The sequence below is a fragment of the Pseudonaja textilis genome, chromosome 1 (genome assembly GCF_049901715.1).
Source record: "Pseudonaja textilis isolate UNSWEBS1 chromosome 1, rPseTex1.2, whole genome shotgun sequence".
Lineage (NCBI taxonomy): Eukaryota > Metazoa > Chordata > Lepidosauria > Squamata > Elapidae > Pseudonaja > Pseudonaja textilis.
Window position 1 is genome coordinate 42256830 of NC_141990.1, and position 18789 is coordinate 42275618.

Below are 18789 nucleotides of genomic sequence, written 5' to 3' on the forward strand. Positions count from 1 at the left end.
GGTTGGTCAGGAATAAGACCATCATCATCAGACATTCCCCTTTCTAAGGGGTCTGCTTCTGACAGGGACTCGCTATCATGTATTGATCCCAATTCAGTATCCTCCATTTGATCAATTTGATCCACTTCTTCCTCCTCCTCCTCCTCCGTCGGACCTTGGAGGGGGGTCCCCCCTGTAAGTGTACCTGGGTATGGTGCTGCTCTGACCTGGTCAATGACCTCAGCGATTGGGACTCATGATCGGTGATCACAGGATATTCCCTGGTCATGACAGCGTGTTGAAGCCCTGCTGCGATTCCCTGGTGGATTGCCAGCTCCATCCAGGCTTTCATCCTCACTGGAACCTCTTCAATAAGGCTATTGCCTTGACGAAGACCAGCAGCCGTTGGAGTAAAAGTGGCTTCAGAAGCCCTTCGCGTGGTTGGTGTCCCGGGCACTTGGGCCTGTTGGCCTTGGGGGCCAAGATGCACCTGGATGAGAGGGAGAGATCTAGGGGAGGAGGGTGTGAAGAAACAGACGGGCTGGAGGAGGAGAAGTCCTGTGGGACATTGTACGCCTCCCGGCTGCACTTGTCTATCTGCTTTTGTAAAGCTTTATGGCTCCTTATAGCGTCCCTTTCTGAGGCTTTGGAAGTCCCCTTAGCGTGCTTAGGATTGTGTTGAGATTTGGCTTTTGCCTTCAAGGATAAGGTCTGAGAGGTGCTACCATATGCCATTTCGATTCAAATTGGAATTACAGTATGCTTGTTATAAAAAGTTTTGAAGACGGTTGGCACGCCCAGGGACCTGATCTGAGTCAAGACCAGTTGCCCTGATAATGGTCTTATTGCCCTCCCCATTTTTTAATAGTACCTATCTAAAATGAGTTGTACCCCAGTGATAATATTTTATTGAAATTAAAATATTATACTGAAGAGAAATTAATTATTATTATAATTTTTATTATTATTAATCTTAATATTAATACTCTTATAAGCACTATGTGTGTGTGTGTGTGTGTGTGTGTGTGTGTGTGTGTGTATAATAATAATAATAATAAATGCAAAGCCAAGCCAAACAGCCAAATTGCGAACGCCTAAAGGCCCAGATTGATAAGAGTAGGGGCCTTCAACAGCTTCCCTGCACAGGTGGACACAGGCCTGGGTGCTCGCTTTTGTGCCGCTGAAGTAATTGGGCTGTGAGGGTTAAGCCAACAATTTAAACGTAAGAAATAGCCCCGAATGCAAACAAGCCAAGACGAGGGTATAGTAGTTCCCAAAATAGTTGAAGGGAACGTCTGCTCCAAGCAGAAACTACCTCACACAGCTCGAGAATGCTGGCGCACGGCCACGAGGTTTTGACAGCAGAAAAAAATGGCCTCTGGCCGTTAAAGTTTTGGTCCACTCCTCAGCAGCAAACTTCCGCCTTGAAAATGAATAGCCTCCGATGGCTTCTTTGTGTGTGTGTGTGTGTGTGTGTGTGTGTGTGTGTGTGTGTGTCTAGGTGGCGGGGAAAGGTGGAAGGTACCAAGTGTTTAAAATCCTCCACTCCAATGGCTTTCAGAGGGGGGAGAAAGCCATACAACTCAGTCAAGAGCTAAAATTCACGCCGCTGATTGACCAAAAGAAACAACGCTGCGGCGAACGATCAAAAAGGCGGGAGTAGAAATGTCGGCTGTGGGGAGGGGGCGCGGAGCAGCGCCGAAGCCTCTCGGCGCTTTGGGGCGCGAATTGGTGCTTCCCAAGTCAAACCTGTCAGGCTGAGATCTCGGCAATGTGAGCCAATTTGAGAGATCGGAAAGGAAGAAGGCTAAAAACAAGTGGAATAACTGTCAAACCTGCTGCAACGCAAGAATATTTTCCTGTTTCGGCCAAGGAAGAATCACAAGCACTACCTAACTCTCATGAGGCTGAGCAAAAACTGGGATCGCTGGGGAGGAGTCCCGTGGAGGAGGAGGAGCGTTCCACAATTTAAGGCCAGCCTACACATGCAGAGACTGAAGCATCTCTCAATACTGGATGCTCTGAACAGCTCAGGGGAGAATGAGTTACCATTCATTCCCTCTTCAAAAGAGGTTGCCATGTTATTGGAATGGGACAAGTTGCCGCAGCCAACTCACCCCAGTCAACTCGCTATAGGACAACTCACCACAGGACAACTCAATGAGGGATAACTCAAGTGAGGGACAAATAGAATTGCAGTTCATCCCAGCCTTGAAGACTTCTAACTTGAGAAGGTTCAAAACTAAAGCAAGATAAGACCTGCTACAATTCACTTGTCCCTCGTTTGAGTTAATCACACTATGAAGTCCCCCATGGCGAGTCACCGGGGCAAATCATCCAAGGCAAATCAGCCGCAGCCAATTGTCCTAGACGAGGGATGTCAATCTCAAGGCCTGTGGGCCGGATCTGGCCTGCGTGGTGCTTAGATGTGGCCCGTGAGGCTGCTCTGGAAACAGCGAAGAACTGGACTGTGGTATCTCTGCCAGCAAAAACAGAGCTCAGGAAGACCATGAGTGGCCCTCTGGCAGAAGCACCGCAGGCAGGTCCTTCGCTGTTTCCAGAACAGCCCCATGGGCCAGATCTAAGCACCTTGCAGGCCAGAACCATTTTAACTGGCAGACTGCTGTAGACCGTCAGGGTTGAAAACAGGGCCCGAGGGGGCTGTGCAGCAAAGAGCTGCAGGAGGCCATTGTAGCCAAAAACAGGGCCCAAGATGATGTGCAAGCCCCCCCAAGCTTTGTTTTCACTGGCAGAGGACTAGCAAAACAAACTAAAAGCAAAACAAAACAAAAGGAAAAATGCTTCCCCCTTTGCATTTGAGCATCCCAGAAGGGACAGGAAAGGAGAAAGACAAAGAGGAAAGACAAAGAAAGAAAGCTGGGAAAAAAGCAAGGAAGAAAAAGAAGGAAAGAGAGGAAGGAAGAAGAAAGGAGAACGAAGAGGGAGAGAGGGAGGGAAGGAAGGAAAGGGTAGCATGTTTAGCACTTGGCCACCAACAGCCCCTGCTGCCCTTTCACCAATCCCTTGCATTCTCCTGACTTCTCCGGTGGTCTCCCATCCTATCGCTGAGGATGCTTTAGTTATAAAGCCGGGTCTCCTTGCATGGAGAGGGAGTGAACCTCCCTCTAACCCACATACTTTACCCTCCTGCACATGCCTTGAGCAACTTGGCCAAGAAGACTGAGAACAACAGCAGCAGCCATGAGGAGAAAGTAAGAGCAGACGTGCCCTGGGAACTCAAGGGCCAGACTGGGCACTTGCCTTCTGCTGCCTAGGGCTCTGGACAGCCTGTGACGCCATCTGTGGGACTGCTGTGCTGCCTGAGAGAGACAGCAAGGTTCCTCTGGAGGACAAGGGTTTGGAGTTCTCCCTGTTCTCGCCTTCCTCTGCTGGAGACAATAGATTTCTCCCAGCCCCGCACAGGCCACCACAGGTGCCTGACACAAGTGATGTTGAGCTAGCCACGCCCACCATGGCCACACCCAATGTGGCCCACACCAGCCCCCTGAGGTCAAACACAATTCTGATGTAAAGTAAGAGTTTGACACCCCCTGTCCTAGACTTATGCAATAGTTAGAGATGAGCAACAGCTTCCATCTGCATGAGTTGTAAATTCTGGAGGATTCCCAACCTCTAACCTGCTCTATTAGTGGAAATAAGACCCAGTCCATAATCAATGTAGGAGCCAGAATTGCAAACCACAGATACATGAGCATGTTATCTGTCCAAGAATGGTTTAATGGAACCTGAATTGATTTGGTGGACAATTTCAAATAATAACAGATAGGATTTACTCTATTACATTTTTAATTCATCAAAACCAAGATTCAATCCCACCAGACCAATATTTCAAGTATTCAAGCTATAATTTAGAGAGACTTGCATGTATGTGTGTGTGTGTGCCTGCTGTGTGCACACACAATGCTATAAAGTGGTAAAATACCCCTTCAGTGCTTTATGGCATGAAGGCAGCGTATAATAAACAAACATATATAATAAATAGTATGATAAAGTGCAGGTAGTTTTCACTTAACCACAATTGGGACCAGCAATTCTGTGGCTAAGTGATACAGTTGCTAAATGAAACAGTGACTATGCCAGACTAACATCAGTTTTGCTGTGGTTTTAAGACATACACAATGGTTAAGTAAAACATCATATGATCATGATCTGCAATTTCACTTGACTTCTTTACTGACTTTGCTTGTCCGAAGTCAACTGTGAACCTTGCAAATGGTGATCATGTGATTCCAAGATATTGCAATTGTCATAAATGCACACCAGCTGCAAACCACTTGAATGTGATCATATGATTATGGGGATGCCGTAATGGCCCAGGGCCAGTTGTAAAGTTACTTTTTCAGCCCCTCTTAACTTTGAATGGTTGCTAAACAGGAGTTGTTAATGGAAAACTATGCATATTGTCATCAAATGAACTTGCAACTATCAGATGAATATAATCTAACACCCAGCTTATGATTACAACATTGTAGCATCCCATAGTCATGTGGTTATCATTTGCAGCTTTCTTTGCCAGTTTCCCACAAGCAAAGTCAATGGGAAAGCCTGCAGGAGGTCACAAATAGCAACCATGCAATGTCTTTACTTAATGACTCATGGTGATTTGCTTAACTATGGCAGCAAGGAACTGCCGAAACTGCCACCACTAAGCAACATGGTCATGAGATGTTATGCTTTACAAACGTATTGCTTAGTGACAGAAATTCTGGTCCCAATTGCCATTGTTAACTGAAAATCACCGGAATATGGGAAATTAAAAAGCAGTCTAGGAGTTAAGAATGAAGAATTTTTGAGAAGATTACTTAACATTCAAATGAGGTTCCTCTAATATAATATGATTTTTAATTATACCCAAAGCTGAAAAGCAGTTAATGATTTCTTTCTACAGCATTCCTCATTTTAAATTTAAACTATTACAAGTTAAATTGCTAACATAAGTTACATATAAGAAGTGGGGTTATGATTAAGTCAAATTAATGAACACTTAAAAAGACAGACGGTCTCCCTAATACGGTATATGTGAAAGATCAATTCATATGAAGAATAGTATCTATGGCAGGCTTTCCCCTTCATGTTCTCAAGTATAATGTACTATAGCACTCATCATCTCTAACTACCGGTAGTACTGCCAATAATAGATGGTTGTAGTCCAATACTCCCGAAGGACACTAAGTTAGATAAGAGCTTGTTTAAGTCTCAAATACGCCATACTACGGGGAAGATCAAAGAGAGAACTGTCTAGCCATTAAACTTCTTGTCCATGAAAAAAGACATACTACGCTGGGAATTAGTAGAGTGAGATGTAGGTACAGAAGAAGGGAAGAACTGAGAAGGTAATAAGCTTCCCCTAATCTAAAAAAAAATGAGATGACATAAGACAGAAAAATAGGAGAGAACAGACTATGCTTAAGAAAAGCTTTACAATGAGCATGAATTAAAGTATGTGAAATGCAATACTTATTTTAACAAGTTAATATTTACAAAAAAAAAGAGTTGAGCTATTATCCAATATTGTTTGTACTAGTAATACTAACTGGTTTCCAATTCCAGCATCTCTCCATATACAGTATAAACATGAAACTGTAGTTCTATTAATAGCACGATTTTAATTAATAATTTTGCCTGAGGTTGAATGTAATATTCTCTTCAAGAACATGTTTTAGACAAATGTAACAGCAAATAAGTTATATTCTTAATTTAAGTTGTCTATATACAGTTCAAATTAACTAAAAAAACAAGTAATACTATGAAAAAATTTTTTATAACTGCATAATAACATTATTAGTTCCTCTCATAAGGAAAAAAAGCTTTGTGCCATACTAGTGAAAATAACATGCATTATTTTTTTCTCAATGACTTTGGAAAATAAGCTCCACAAGCTAATAAAACAGAGTTTATAATATACCATTAACTCTTGACAATGCCAAGGACATGGCAAGGTAAACACTGAAACATTAGAAAAATTAAAGAAAACACTTAAACAGTTAAGCAAATATTCAAACGTATTGTAATAATTTTAAAATACAATGTAATAACTAGTTCAACAGATGAAAAACAGCTTGACTCCTTAAACATCTTCTATTCTTTCAACACTTGCCTTAGAAAATGAAAAAGTTACTTACTGATATGTGAAGTATGTTATTACGAACCACCATACTATCAGCTCTGAAAAGTACAGTATTATAATATGCCTGATAACCCAGATTATAACTAAAACATATCCTGTCATTAATATTTTTCATCTTCTCTAAGTCAAAACCTTCATAATAATGACACATCAAACTGTGCAGTTCACCAGCCAGTATGCAACAACTAGCTTGGTATTTGAAAACCTCGTCTTATATTCCCCATCAAGACAACAAATGTATGAGATGAAGGATATGATTTTTTTTTTCAGTAATTGCATCCTTATTAGCTTATCCCAATCATTTTATACATTCCATCAATAATTATTTTGTGTGCAAAAACAGAAATTTTGTTACTTTTAAGATTACAGCTATTCTATTTACTCTGTATTATTCTATTTATATTCTAAGCAATTGCTATTTCACCAGTAGTTTGTTACTTCGTTATTTTAGTATAGTATAGTATAGTTATTTTAGTATATTATATTTTCATTCTGAGCACAAATAATTGCAAGTTTATTATTTTACTTTTCACATTTTTGAACTGCCCATCTCCCTCAGAGTTCTTGCTCATATTAGCAGGCAAATATCCTCAGCTAAAGATGATATATTTCTAGCACATTAACTTACCATTCTACCTGCCACCGGTATGCGTTAGCCATTTTTTTAGAAGATAACCTGTAACATTTCAAAATATAGCATGCAGAAAAAATAATGGCTACCGATATGGGGCAGAATGTGATACTGGCTAGGATTATGGGACTATCTTTTTTGCAAACACCCTTCAGAGGTTCATCTCAGGTAAACTTTTATGGAAAATAATACTGTCATAATAGTTGCAGGCCAACATTATAAACAAAATCTAAAACATGTTACGTTATTCTTCAATTAAAAATTAGTTTCATGACTGATTCGTCCAAGTTTCTGTGTACATTCTGTTAATTCATATACTCTGTCAACTATTCAGAATTACTTTCATTTTTTTCAGTCACATCACTGCTCGTATTATATATATTCAGCTGAAATTTTAAAGGTTTGACTTCTAAAATACTTCAAGCCAGCTTACTGATATTGCTACCTGTGCTGAAACTATGATAGGAAAACAAACATATCACATCTAAAAATTCATTTCAAAAAATAAATGCCAACTATTGGTTTGTGTGCGCGCGCATACAATATGTGTACTAGCTCCTGAATCATCCTATTAAGGTACATTAAGGCAAAGGGCCAACTTTGTTATGCCCACTAAATGCTGGATTAGAAACCAGGACATTATGTGTTCCCTTAGGCACAGAAACTACTTTGGTCATTTTGGACCATTCATTCATTCAAAAGTAAAATCTACGGCTGTTCCTATTATCACAGCATTTGTTAAGCAGACACGTATGAGCAGTATAGGTTCTATCAGCTAGTAAACTATAAACCCAACATCCTTCATCACTGGATGGGAACAACAGGAAATACCAATGCTGTAAGCAAGACTGGAAAGTCAGAAAGATTTATTAGATTTATACAGCTGCCCATCTTATACATCATAAACCTGGATAGGGGGCTTAAAAATAATAATAAAAAGCATAATACTGTCATATAACACCTAGTGCTCCCACAAAACAATGCAACCTTCACACCCCAAAACAACTTTCCAGACATACACTTCTCCAACATTTGTTGGAAAAGCCAGGTCTTCAGGTCCTTTTAGAAGGCAAGAGAGTTGAGTCTGCTTGAAGTCAGGGCAAAGGGTGTTCCAAGGGCAAAGGTTGCAATTGGGAAGGCATACTGTACTGCTAGGTCCTGCTAGATGGCAACATTTAAGGGATGAGAACTGGCATATAGCCACCCCATGAGACCTGATAAAAGTGTACAGATACCCTCAGGGAAAGGCAGCCCCACAAATAACATGGACTCATGTCATTCAGGACTTTAAAAGTAATCAACATCTTGAGTGGCACCCAAGAAAGAACTGGAAACCAGTGCAGCTTAAGCAACAATGGTGCAACATGGGCAAACCATAGGATACCCAGAAAACTTCATGCACCACTGCATTCTGGATCAGTTGTAATTTCTGGATGAGTCTTCAAAAGCAGCACCATGCAGAGTACATTACAGAAATTCAACCAGGAAGTGACTAGGGCCATGAGCAAGGTGTCCTAGTCCAGGAATAGGGCAAAGTAAAACTAAGAGGACTGCCAGCTACTCCTCCACCAAGAGCAACAAATCCAGCAACAACCCCAAACTGCGCACCAGCTCTGCCTGTGGGAGTGCAACCATGGTGACGATTCCTGAAAGATGATTCCTGAACATAAAAGGGGAACAAAAAAACTCATAGCCATTCTTGTCATGCTTTGGTTGAGTCAAAGCCAGCTCTTCCCCACCCAAATATTTATAGCCTCCAGGCACTGAGACAACTCTGGGACAATGCTGCTTAGGCAGCCAGGAATAGCAAGAGATGTGCAACTGGATATCAGCAGCTGATGATACCATATTCCATGGTGCTTGATAACCTCTCCTAGCAGCATCCTGTTGATTTTAAAAAGTAGGTAGAAAAGAGTTAAGCTTGGAGGCACTCCACAACATGGGGAGGGGGGGGGAGCTAGGACTTGCCACCTACCACTACCATCAATACTGACTTGAATCTAGACAGGAGAAACACTACAAACAAACCCCACTCAATTCCTAGAGACAGTCCAGAAAGATACGAAGATCAGTGATATTGAATGCTGCTGGAAGATCTAGGAGGGCCAAAATGGATGTACTGCCACCATCCAAAGCCCTCCAGAGATTACCCACTAGTACGAAAAATGCTATCTCAGTGCCGTAACCTCACCTTAGCCTTGCCTGAAAAGGTTCTGCTTCTTCAGTTAATTTGGTGAGCTGAGCACCGACTACTGTCTTCTCTAAAAGGATGGGTTGGAAATTGAGCAAAAAGCTGTCTTAACAGAGTTGAATCCAAGACCTCTGAGGAAGTGCATATACTGCTGCCTTTCCTTCAAGGAAGGTGCTCCCACTCCAACAATAAAGCAATAATCACATGAACCCACTGCATACTATTTTCCAGGGGCCCTTAACCAATCAGGATGATTCTATCTATTTCCTTGGGAGTAACAAGCTCAGACTTTTCTATATAATGGATCTCAGACATACTACCATCACTTTCATAAGACTTCCAGGCCAGTAGCCAATTCTATGCCAAGTTGACTAACTTTACTTGACAGATGCCAAGAACATTCTTCACAGAAGCCAAACATGGGCTGTCCCAGTCTCTCCTTACCCAGAAGAGATCTGGTCATCCTAAACAGAATCAACAGCTGATTATCTGCAGACACAAGAGCAGAGAAGTAAACTCACTTCATTACACTTACAAGGTAAGTCCTAATAAAGGCTCGTACTTGTAGCCTTGCACTTCATCTTTTGCCAGCAAGTCAATGTGTCCCTTGTGTTGTTTGAACTCCCACAACTCTTTGGTAAGACAAGGAGCTCTCTGGGATCCACAACCAAAAGGAATCCAGATAGGGATGAGCCAATTCCAAGGCCCTCATTATATGCTCATTTTAAGCTTTGGCCACAATTGACCAAATTGTGATCCAAAGCTTCGGAAAATTCCCAAGCTCGTTCTTGAACTTAACAGGCCCATCAATTTCCTAGGATGGGCTGACTAAATAGGCCCTATCTCTCTGCACTGGGGAGTGGACACAAAATTCTAGAACTGAAAGCCAACCACTTCTGGTTATTGGGAAGTAAACTGCAAAGTTGTGTCCATGAAGTTATTAGGATCACAAAGCATAATTATTAACCTGAAAATTCTCCTCAAATAACTGACATTTCCAGTATTTCTATAATTTATCACATTCTGCAGCTGACATAGTTATAAGGTTTTAACAAAACTGTCTAGTATTTGTCAGCTAACTATTCACATTTCATGCTCTTTAGAAAAAAGTTTTCTATGCTATTATATAAATAAGAAACTATTCACACCAGCAATGAACTAACAAGTCCAATTGAAATAAGTTTAAAGTTTTGCAAGATAAAAAAACTTTGTTCTACTGAACAAACAGCAAGCTCTTAGACAAGCTGCTGCATCAGCATCTACTCTAGGTTGCTCTGACTCAGGTGATCTAGGTGCACCTTCACCACATTCTGTTTTCTGCTCCCTTCCTATACTCTAGTCCATTTATGTTTCAAGTTGCCTCAACCATTGTAAGAAAATAATCTAACCGGAGGGGGCGGGGAGGAGACTAAAATAAAAGTCAACTTCTTACCTTCCACCCGTGATTCCAAATGTTTATCCAAATCTGCATCTCTTTTCATTGCCTCATCTGAGACCTTAGGAGCATTTGAAAAGCAAACTAGAACAATACTCATGTTATCACGACTTCCCTATATTTGGGGAAGAAAAAAAGATGACATAATTGAGATAAATGCTTATCCTTTTCACACCCTTAGATTGCATATTTATTCAATTAAAATCTTTCAAAAACTATGTGCAGTTGATTTCCAAATTTAATTAGGTAAACTCCCATTAAATTGTGCTATTGACTAAACAGTTTCCAATAAAAGAATAAAGATGAACTATTTCCATTCCTTCTTTGAATACCTTCAAAATCTTCTCTGGAGAACAAGGATTTTGAAAGAGTTAGGCCTGCAGAGCTGAACAAAAGTCCAACCGACTAGGAAGACTTCTCACCCAACTTTAAATCTTTCTTAAATAACTTAGTACTTAGGAGATTTATCCCACGCATACATCAATTCAGAACATCTCATATAATGTATCATTTTGCAACAATGTTCAGCTACTGAAATCCAGTATTGTAATCAGTATGGCCATGAAGCATCATTTCTACTTTGGTCTGAATAGCTGTGTCTTTTTACAAAAGGAAATCAGGGAACAAAGTAATAATCTATACAATTAAAATATTATCAACTGTGGACAAGATGGATGTATATGAGCTAGAGCAGGGGTCACTATATATTCAGACCTCAGGGACCACTAAATTCTTAATTTTAAATCTCGCGGACCACTAATATGAACTGTCTAATGCCCAACTGGATGACCGTGACTAGGTGGTCATGTGACTGGGTGGGGGTGGCGAACTCAATGTCACTCAAGTCGAGGGGCGCCTTGCCAGCCTCTATTCGCTCCTCCCCTCCCAGCCACTCCTCAACAGGTCACCCGGGCTCCTTAGGACCTCAACAGGAAGCAGTTGTTGGAACTAAGCAGCCACCACAAGAAAGAGTTGGCAAAACAGTTGGCTCAGTTCAAATTGGATCTGACCGAGAAGGAGGCTCAGCAGAAGCACCTCACTGAGGACTACAAGTATAGGCTTTCAAAGCAGAGGGAAGACCTGCAGGAGTGCAAGGCCAGATATCGGCACCTGGAGGCTCAGTGGGCTGAGATGTTCAGCCAGTTCCAGGCCATGATTCAATCCCACTGAAACAAGGCCCTCTGGCTCTTCACCACCAGGGGTACTTCCCTCCAGTCTTTGCCCAAAGTCCTGCACCAGGAGGCTGAAGGAGACCCCAAGTCGGAATTTCTTCCCCCTCCGACCCACACAAAATGACCCTCAATGGAAAAACTCTCGGCAGCAACACATTCATTGCACGTATCTGGCCCAGGAGGCATAATTTGAGGACCCCTGATTTAGTGTAATATAAAAAATGCAAATACTTTTTCTGCGGACCAACAAAATTTTCTCATGGCCCACCAATTGGTGACCGCTGAGCTAGAGGATACTGTAGTCTTATGGATTTACCACTGATTGTATCATATCCAAATAATGCTTGTAAATAGTTGAGCCTTAAGAAAAGTTCAAGTAGGGGTTGCACAGAGTACCATTCTCAGTCCACTGTTACTCTTTATAAATGATTTAGAGGAGGTAAATGATAGGAATGGATAACAAATTTGCAGTACGGGGACTAGCTAATACTTCAGAAAATAAAACCATAATTTAATATATACTTAGTAAGACTGAACCCTTGCCAAACTCCAGAATGAGATACAGTAGTGAGGACCAGGTAGAAGTTGCAAATACAGGACTGCAGGGATCCAACTTGGCAGCAGTCTTATGGAAAGGAACTTGGAGAATTATCCAACCACCAGCTGAATAACAGCACACAATAAGATGCAACAGGTAAAAAAGGCTGGTATAATCTGGGACTATATTCACAAAAGTACTGTGGGTAGCTGTCGGGTGCTAAAAGTTTCCCTCTCCTCTGCACTGGACTGATTACACTTGGTACTGTGCCCAGTTTGTTCATTTATATTTCTTTATAATTTCAATATTTAAGGCCACATTCTTATCAGTTATTCTGGACAGCATATAGTACTTTAAGAACAGTTAATTTTTTAAAAAAACAACAACACTGGGATGGCAAACACATTCTCAATTACTAAATTACATAATAAATAGCAGATGCAGACATTATCCTAGCTCAGTGTCTGTGCAAAGAACACGAAAAGGGCCATGTGGAATTCAGAGAGGAATGTTGTTCCAAAGAATAGGTGTAGTAAAAGAGAAAAAATACATACTTTAAAAGAAACATGGAGAAGCTGGAATGGATCACAGATATTTGTTAGAAGGGACATTGTTCTTACCTGATACGTTCCTTCTCAGTGTGCTGAGAGAGAACCAAGGAATGGGTTAATTCTGCTCTTCTGCTCAGAGACTGAGTCAATCAATCTTTTGGTCACGCTCCTTTGCCTGTGCATGCTCAATTTTGATGAAGGCATAGTGATTGACTTGACATATTTCCAGTGCTGATTTTGACCCCTCCTAGACTTCAGACCAGACGGTCACAGGGTGGGGGTGGATTCTCTTTCAGCACACCAAGGAGATATCAGGTAAGACCAACGCCCCTTCTCCAGTGTGCTGAGTAGAGAATCCAAGGAGTGAGACATACCAAAGCTGGTTGTCCTAAGGGTGGGTAGCAATCTGGTCCCGAGTCCCCAAATCTATATGCACCTTCTGAAGCACCCGTCTGCAGAAGGCCACTTCAGCTGAAGTGAAGGTGTCCAATTTATAGTGTTTTATGAATGGGGATGGAGAAGACCATGTTGCTGCCCTACACATATCCTCAATAGAGGCCTGTGTTGCCCACACAGCTGGGCTTCTGGTGAAATGGGCTGTCACTCACCTGGGCAATGGAAGAGCTTGAAGCTTGTAAGCTTTAATGAGGCATGCACATATCCACCGGCCTATGGTTGAAGGTGTAAAGGGCTGGAAAGATACAAACAGGGATTCTGTCTTTCTAAGAGAGGCTGTCTTCTTGATGTAGGAGCGGAGAGCCCCCCTAATCTCCCAAAAATGTGCCATTTGTCTCCAGAGCATGGGTTGGTTCAGGCAGAAGTCTGGCAAGATTATTTCCTGTGCCCTGTGGAACGAGGAGTTCACCTTGAGGAGGAAGGAGGGGCCCAACCACTGAACCACCTTGTTTGGATGGAATATGCAAATGTCCTTTCTATTGGAGATAGCCACCAGTTCAGATATTTTTCTGGCCAAAGTGATGGCCATGAGGAAGGCCACTTTGACAGTGAAGTAGTACTGGCTGATCGTAACTGGTCGAACGACGTTGAGATGAGAGCTTGTAGTACTTTAGGCAGATTCCAAGTGGGGTACCTGTGTACCTCAGGAGGCTTTAGGTTAGTTGCGCCTCTGATGAAACTGCACATAATCTGCTGTAGAGCGAGGGACTCCAGATGCCTGCAGGACAATACTGAGGCCAGAGCTGGGGGAGACCCTACACCATTTCAGACAAATGGCAGTCCAATCTCTTCTTGAAAGACTCAAGTGATGGAGCTCCCACAACTTCCGAGGGCAAGCTGTTTCATGGGTTGATTGTTCTGTCAGAGAGTTTCTCATTTTGAGGTTGAATCTCTCCTTGGTCAGTTTCCATCCATTATTCCTTGTCTGGCCTTCAGGTGCTTTAGAAAACAGCTTGACCCCTTCCACCCTGTGGCAGCCCCTCAAATATTGGAAGACCGCTATCATGTCTCCCCTGATCCTTCTCTTTACTAGACTAGCCAAGTCCAGTTTCTGCAACTGTTTGTTGTATGTTTTAGCCTCCAGTCCCCTAATCATCCTGGTTGCTCTTCTCTGTACTTTTTCTAGAGTCTCAACATCTTTTTTATGTGGTGAACAAAACTGGATGCAGTACTCCAGGTGTGGTCTTACTAAGGCTTTATAGAGTGGTATTAGTACTTCCCTTGATCTTGATTGTATCCCTCTGTTAATACAACAGCATTAGCTTTTTTGGCTGCTGCTGCACACTGCTGGCTCATATTTAGCTGGTTGTCCACTAAGACTCCAAGATCTCTCTCCCAGTTACTGCTATTGAGCCTGGTTTCTCCCAGTCTATATGTGTACTTTTGGTTTTTCTTGCCTAAGTGTAGGACTTTACTTTTCTCTACATTGAATTTCATTTTGTTGGATATGGCCCAGTGTTCTAGTCTATCAAGATCCATCTGGATCTTGAGCCTATCTTCTTGGGTGTTAGCTATTCCTGCCAGCTTAATATCATCTGCAAATTTCCCCTTCTATTCCTTCATCTAAGTTGTTAATGAAGATATTGAAGAATACTGGGCCTAAGACGGAACCTTGTGGCACCCCACTGCTTACTTCCCTCCATGTAGATTTAGACCCATTAAGGACCACTCGTTGAGTACGGTTTGCCAGTCAATTGCGAGTCCATCTAGTGGTGGTGCTATCTATTCCAATTTTTTTTAGCTTACTAAGAAGTAGGTTTTGGTCTACTTTGTCGGATGCCTTGCTGAAATCTAAATATATTATGTCCACAGTCTTTTGCTGCTCTACTAATTTAGTCAATGTGTTGAAGAATGAAATAAGATTGGTTTGGCATGATCTGTTCTTAACAAACAGGTGCTGACTGCTAGTTATTACTTTACTTGTTTCTAGATGTTGGCAGATCTGTTTTTTTATTATCTTTTCCAGTATCTTCCCGGGTATTGATATTAGGCTGATTGGTCTATAGTTTCCTGGTCTGTTTTTTTTTCCCTTTTTTGAAGGTGGGAACCACATCTGCTCTTTTCTGGTAGTTCCCCGGTGCTCCAGGATTTTTGAAAGATATGGTGCAGTGGTTCTGAAATGACCTCTGCCATCTCCTTTAAAACTCTGGGATGTAATCCATCAGGCCCCGGTTATTTGTTTTCATCAAGATCAGACAGGTGTTCTCTTAATATTTTTTAAACTTATTTTAACTTTTATTTCTGGTCTGTCTTTTACAGTTATGTTTTTGGTGGGTTGAGCTATAGTTTCTTTTTGCGTTAAGACAGATGCAAAAAATGAGTTAAGCAGTTTTGCTTTCTCTCTGTTGCCTGTTATTTCCTTGCTGTCTTCTCCCTTTAGTGGACCAACTGTTTCCTTGTTTTTTTTCTTGTTATTTATATGTTGGAAGAAACTTTTTTTATTAACTTTGACTTTTGTTGCAAGTCTTTGTTCGTTATGAGCTTTTGCTATCCTGACTTCGTCTTTGCAGATTTCTGCCTTAGTTGTATGTCCTTCTTTCCATTTTTTGTACTTGTCCTTTTTTTCTTTCAATTTGCCAGAGAGATTTTTGTGCAGTCATGCTGGTTTCTTCTTGGATTTCTTGTTTTTCTTTCTCAGTGGTATTGTGCTGGTCTGGGCTTCTATGATCATACTTTCTAGAGTTTTCCAAGATTCTTGAGTTGTTTTCTCCTTTAGGATTTTCATCCATGGAATCTTTCCCAAGTTCTCTCTAAGTTTATTGAAATCAGCTCTTTTAAAATCCAAGACTCTGGTGTCATCATGTTCTGTTGCTTGTGTTCCTGCAGCTTCAACTCCCTTTATCACTTCTTCTCCGTTTGTAAGAATTAAGTCCAGTATGGCAGTCCCTCTAGTTTCACCCTCTACCTTTGGACAACAAAGTTGTCAGCTAGATTGGTTAGGAACTTATTTGATTTCTCACTTGGTGCAGAATTAGTTTTCCAATTGATATCAGGATAATTGAAGTCTCCCATTACTATTGTTGTTTATTTCCTGCATATGTTTGTTAGTTGGCTAGCAAAAAGGACATCTATTTTTTCTGCTTGATTGGGTGGCCTATAATATACACCTATGGCCATGTCATTCTTTTTTCTTTTATATTGACCCATATGCATTCTAGGTGGTTTTCATCTTTGGTTTCATGCATTTCTTAATGGTCCTTTACATACAGTGCAACTCCACCTCCTCTTTTATGGGGTCTGTTTTTTTTAATAGTTTGTATCCTTCTACCAGTATGTTCCAGTCATGGGTTTCATCCCACCAAGTTTCTGTTATTCCAACTATATCATATTTACCTTCATGTATTCATAGTTCTAATTCACCCTGTTTGTTCCCCAGACTTTGTGCATTTGTATAGAGGCACTTGAGATCTTTATGTCTGACACTGAATTTACTGTCTACATAACCTGTGTTGTGCATGCCTGTCCCTACTTTCTTTCCACATGGTATGGTACTCACTATTAAATGCTTGGTTTTGGTTGGCATCAAGGTTGATAATCTTACCTGCACAAACATCTATTTTGCATGCAGTGGTATCCTTATTAGTTTTAGGTTGCTGGGGACAGAGACGTTCTGAATCCATTAATTCTCTGTCTCTGCTGTTCAGTTTAAATGTTTATCCAGGAAATCTGTGAATTTAATGCCAAGTAACTCAGTCCCTTTCTTTGATGGATGCAAATCGTCTGTTTTGTACAATTTTCCATTGGACCAGCTGCAGACATCATCACTAATAAAACCAAAGCCTTCCCTTTTACACCACTCCTTTAGCCACACATTAAACTCTGCTACCTGCTGCCCTTTCCCTTTTGGTTCCTTGTATACTGGTAGAATCTCTGAAACGATAAGCCTACAGCCCACTAAGTTCATATCCCAAGCTCTGGAAGTCTTTCTGAACAAAAAGTACATCCTTCTGGGACAGATCATTTGTACCAAGATGTATAATAGCATCAACATCACATTCCTTGCTGGCATTCCTGACTATCTTAAGAATACGCTTCTTGTCTCTGCTGGCAGTAGCACCTGGAAGACACCTGACCTCTTTCAAAACCTCAGTATCCTTTCCTACATTTACAACCCTTACAATTGAGTCCCCAACCAGAAGGTGGCTTCTCTTTTTGGATGCCTTGCTCTTCTTGTGTGACTGGTGCATAATACCTGATTCACACTTTCTCCTTGCCAAAATAAGTTCTTCTTCTAGGACCATGATCCCCGTCTTACTTGACTTATCATTATCACAACTACCTTGACCTGTCACTTTAGTGTCCTTATTAAGGTCAACAAGGGCACTGTATCTGTCATGCTGGGACACAGCAAAAGCTTTGTGTTTATGGTCAACAGCTCTCACCCTGCCAGATCCCACGGTTGTCCATACTGCCCTTTTCCTGTAGGATCTTTGTGGTAGTAGGAGCTGGTAGCACGGCAGCTCAACAGATGGCTGGATTGGGCACCTAATTTCTGCTTGGATAGCGCAGATTAGAGATTCTAGATAGGTAATCTGTCCATGTAGAGTGGTAATTTTTTTATGAAGAGGACAGTATCCAAGTTTGAAAAGAGTACTGCGAAAGTATTACACTGAACTAAGCCAGTCAATTTGAAATAAAATAAAATCAGAATCTCAAGCACACTTACCCTAAATGTATTATTGGTATTTTTGGTTTATAGTTATATGATTCACGTGCCATTAGGTGCGCGGGCCGCTATCTTTCTCCTTTCTACTCACCCTCTGCTTCCTTCACAAACAGCCAGCAGCTCCTTCCACAACCTCTGGGAATTTGAAATGCAATGGAAGCAATTCAAACTGCCCCTCTCCTTTTTACTCACCCTCTGCTTCCTTCACAAGCAGCCAGCAGCTCCTTCCACAACCTCTGGGAATTTGAAATGCCAGATGGTCAATTGGAACCATTGTGGTTCTGGATGAACTATGACCACCTGACTGAGGGAAATTCTGTCCAGAGAAATCCTCCAAGGTCTGGATACCGACAGGAGGATCAAATCTGCATACCACGGACATCTGGGCCAGCGGGAAGCTAGAAGCACGATCTCTGCCTTCTCTGTCAGCACCTTCTTGATTCCCATAGGATGAGGGGGAGATGAGAAAAGGCATATAGTAGTCCCCGGGGCCACGGACTGCAGAGTGGCCCCTTCCACCCCTGGTGTTGTAAACCTGGGTAGCTGGGTGTTTGATGGAGAGGCGAACAGATCCAGTATCCAGAAGCCGAACCTTTCTGACAGTTCCCGAAATAGGTCTGGGTGCAGGCGCCACTCTGAGTGGTCGACTGTGGTTCTGCTGAGCCAGTCCTCCTGTACATTTGCTGTCCCTGAGATGTGCTCCAGAGAGAAGAAGATGTCTCTCTGCCCAGAGGCACAGCTATTCGGCCTCTCGCGTGAGGGATTTGGAGTGGGTGCCTCCTTGGTGGTTAAAGTGGGCCTTGGTGACCTCATTGAATAGAATAGAATAGAATAGAATAGAATAGAATAGAATAGAATAGAATAGAATAGAATAGAATAAGAATACTTTATTGGCCAAGTGTGATTGGACATACAAAGAATTTGTCTTGGTGTAAATACTCTCAGTATACATAAAGAAAAGATACATTCGTTAAAAATCAAGAATCATAACGTACAACACTTAATGATAGTCATAGGGTACA

At 41.7% G+C, this 18789-nt stretch overlaps 1 protein-coding gene across 7 annotated transcripts in view; it reads right to left on the reverse strand.

Annotated features, from left to right (window-relative positions):
* The window catches only part of PPM1B (protein phosphatase, Mg2+/Mn2+ dependent 1B), a 92795-nt gene that overhangs the window by 23933 nt on the left and 50073 nt on the right, over positions 1-18789 (reverse strand). For all 7 annotated transcript variants that reach the window (XM_087932455.1, XM_087932443.1, XM_087932450.1 and 4 more), the window contains exon 4: positions 10382-10499. In XM_087932455.1, coding sequence (XP_087788581.1) covers positions 10382-10499 — 118 coding nt within the window. The remainder of the gene's footprint in view (positions 1-10381; positions 10500-18789) is intronic.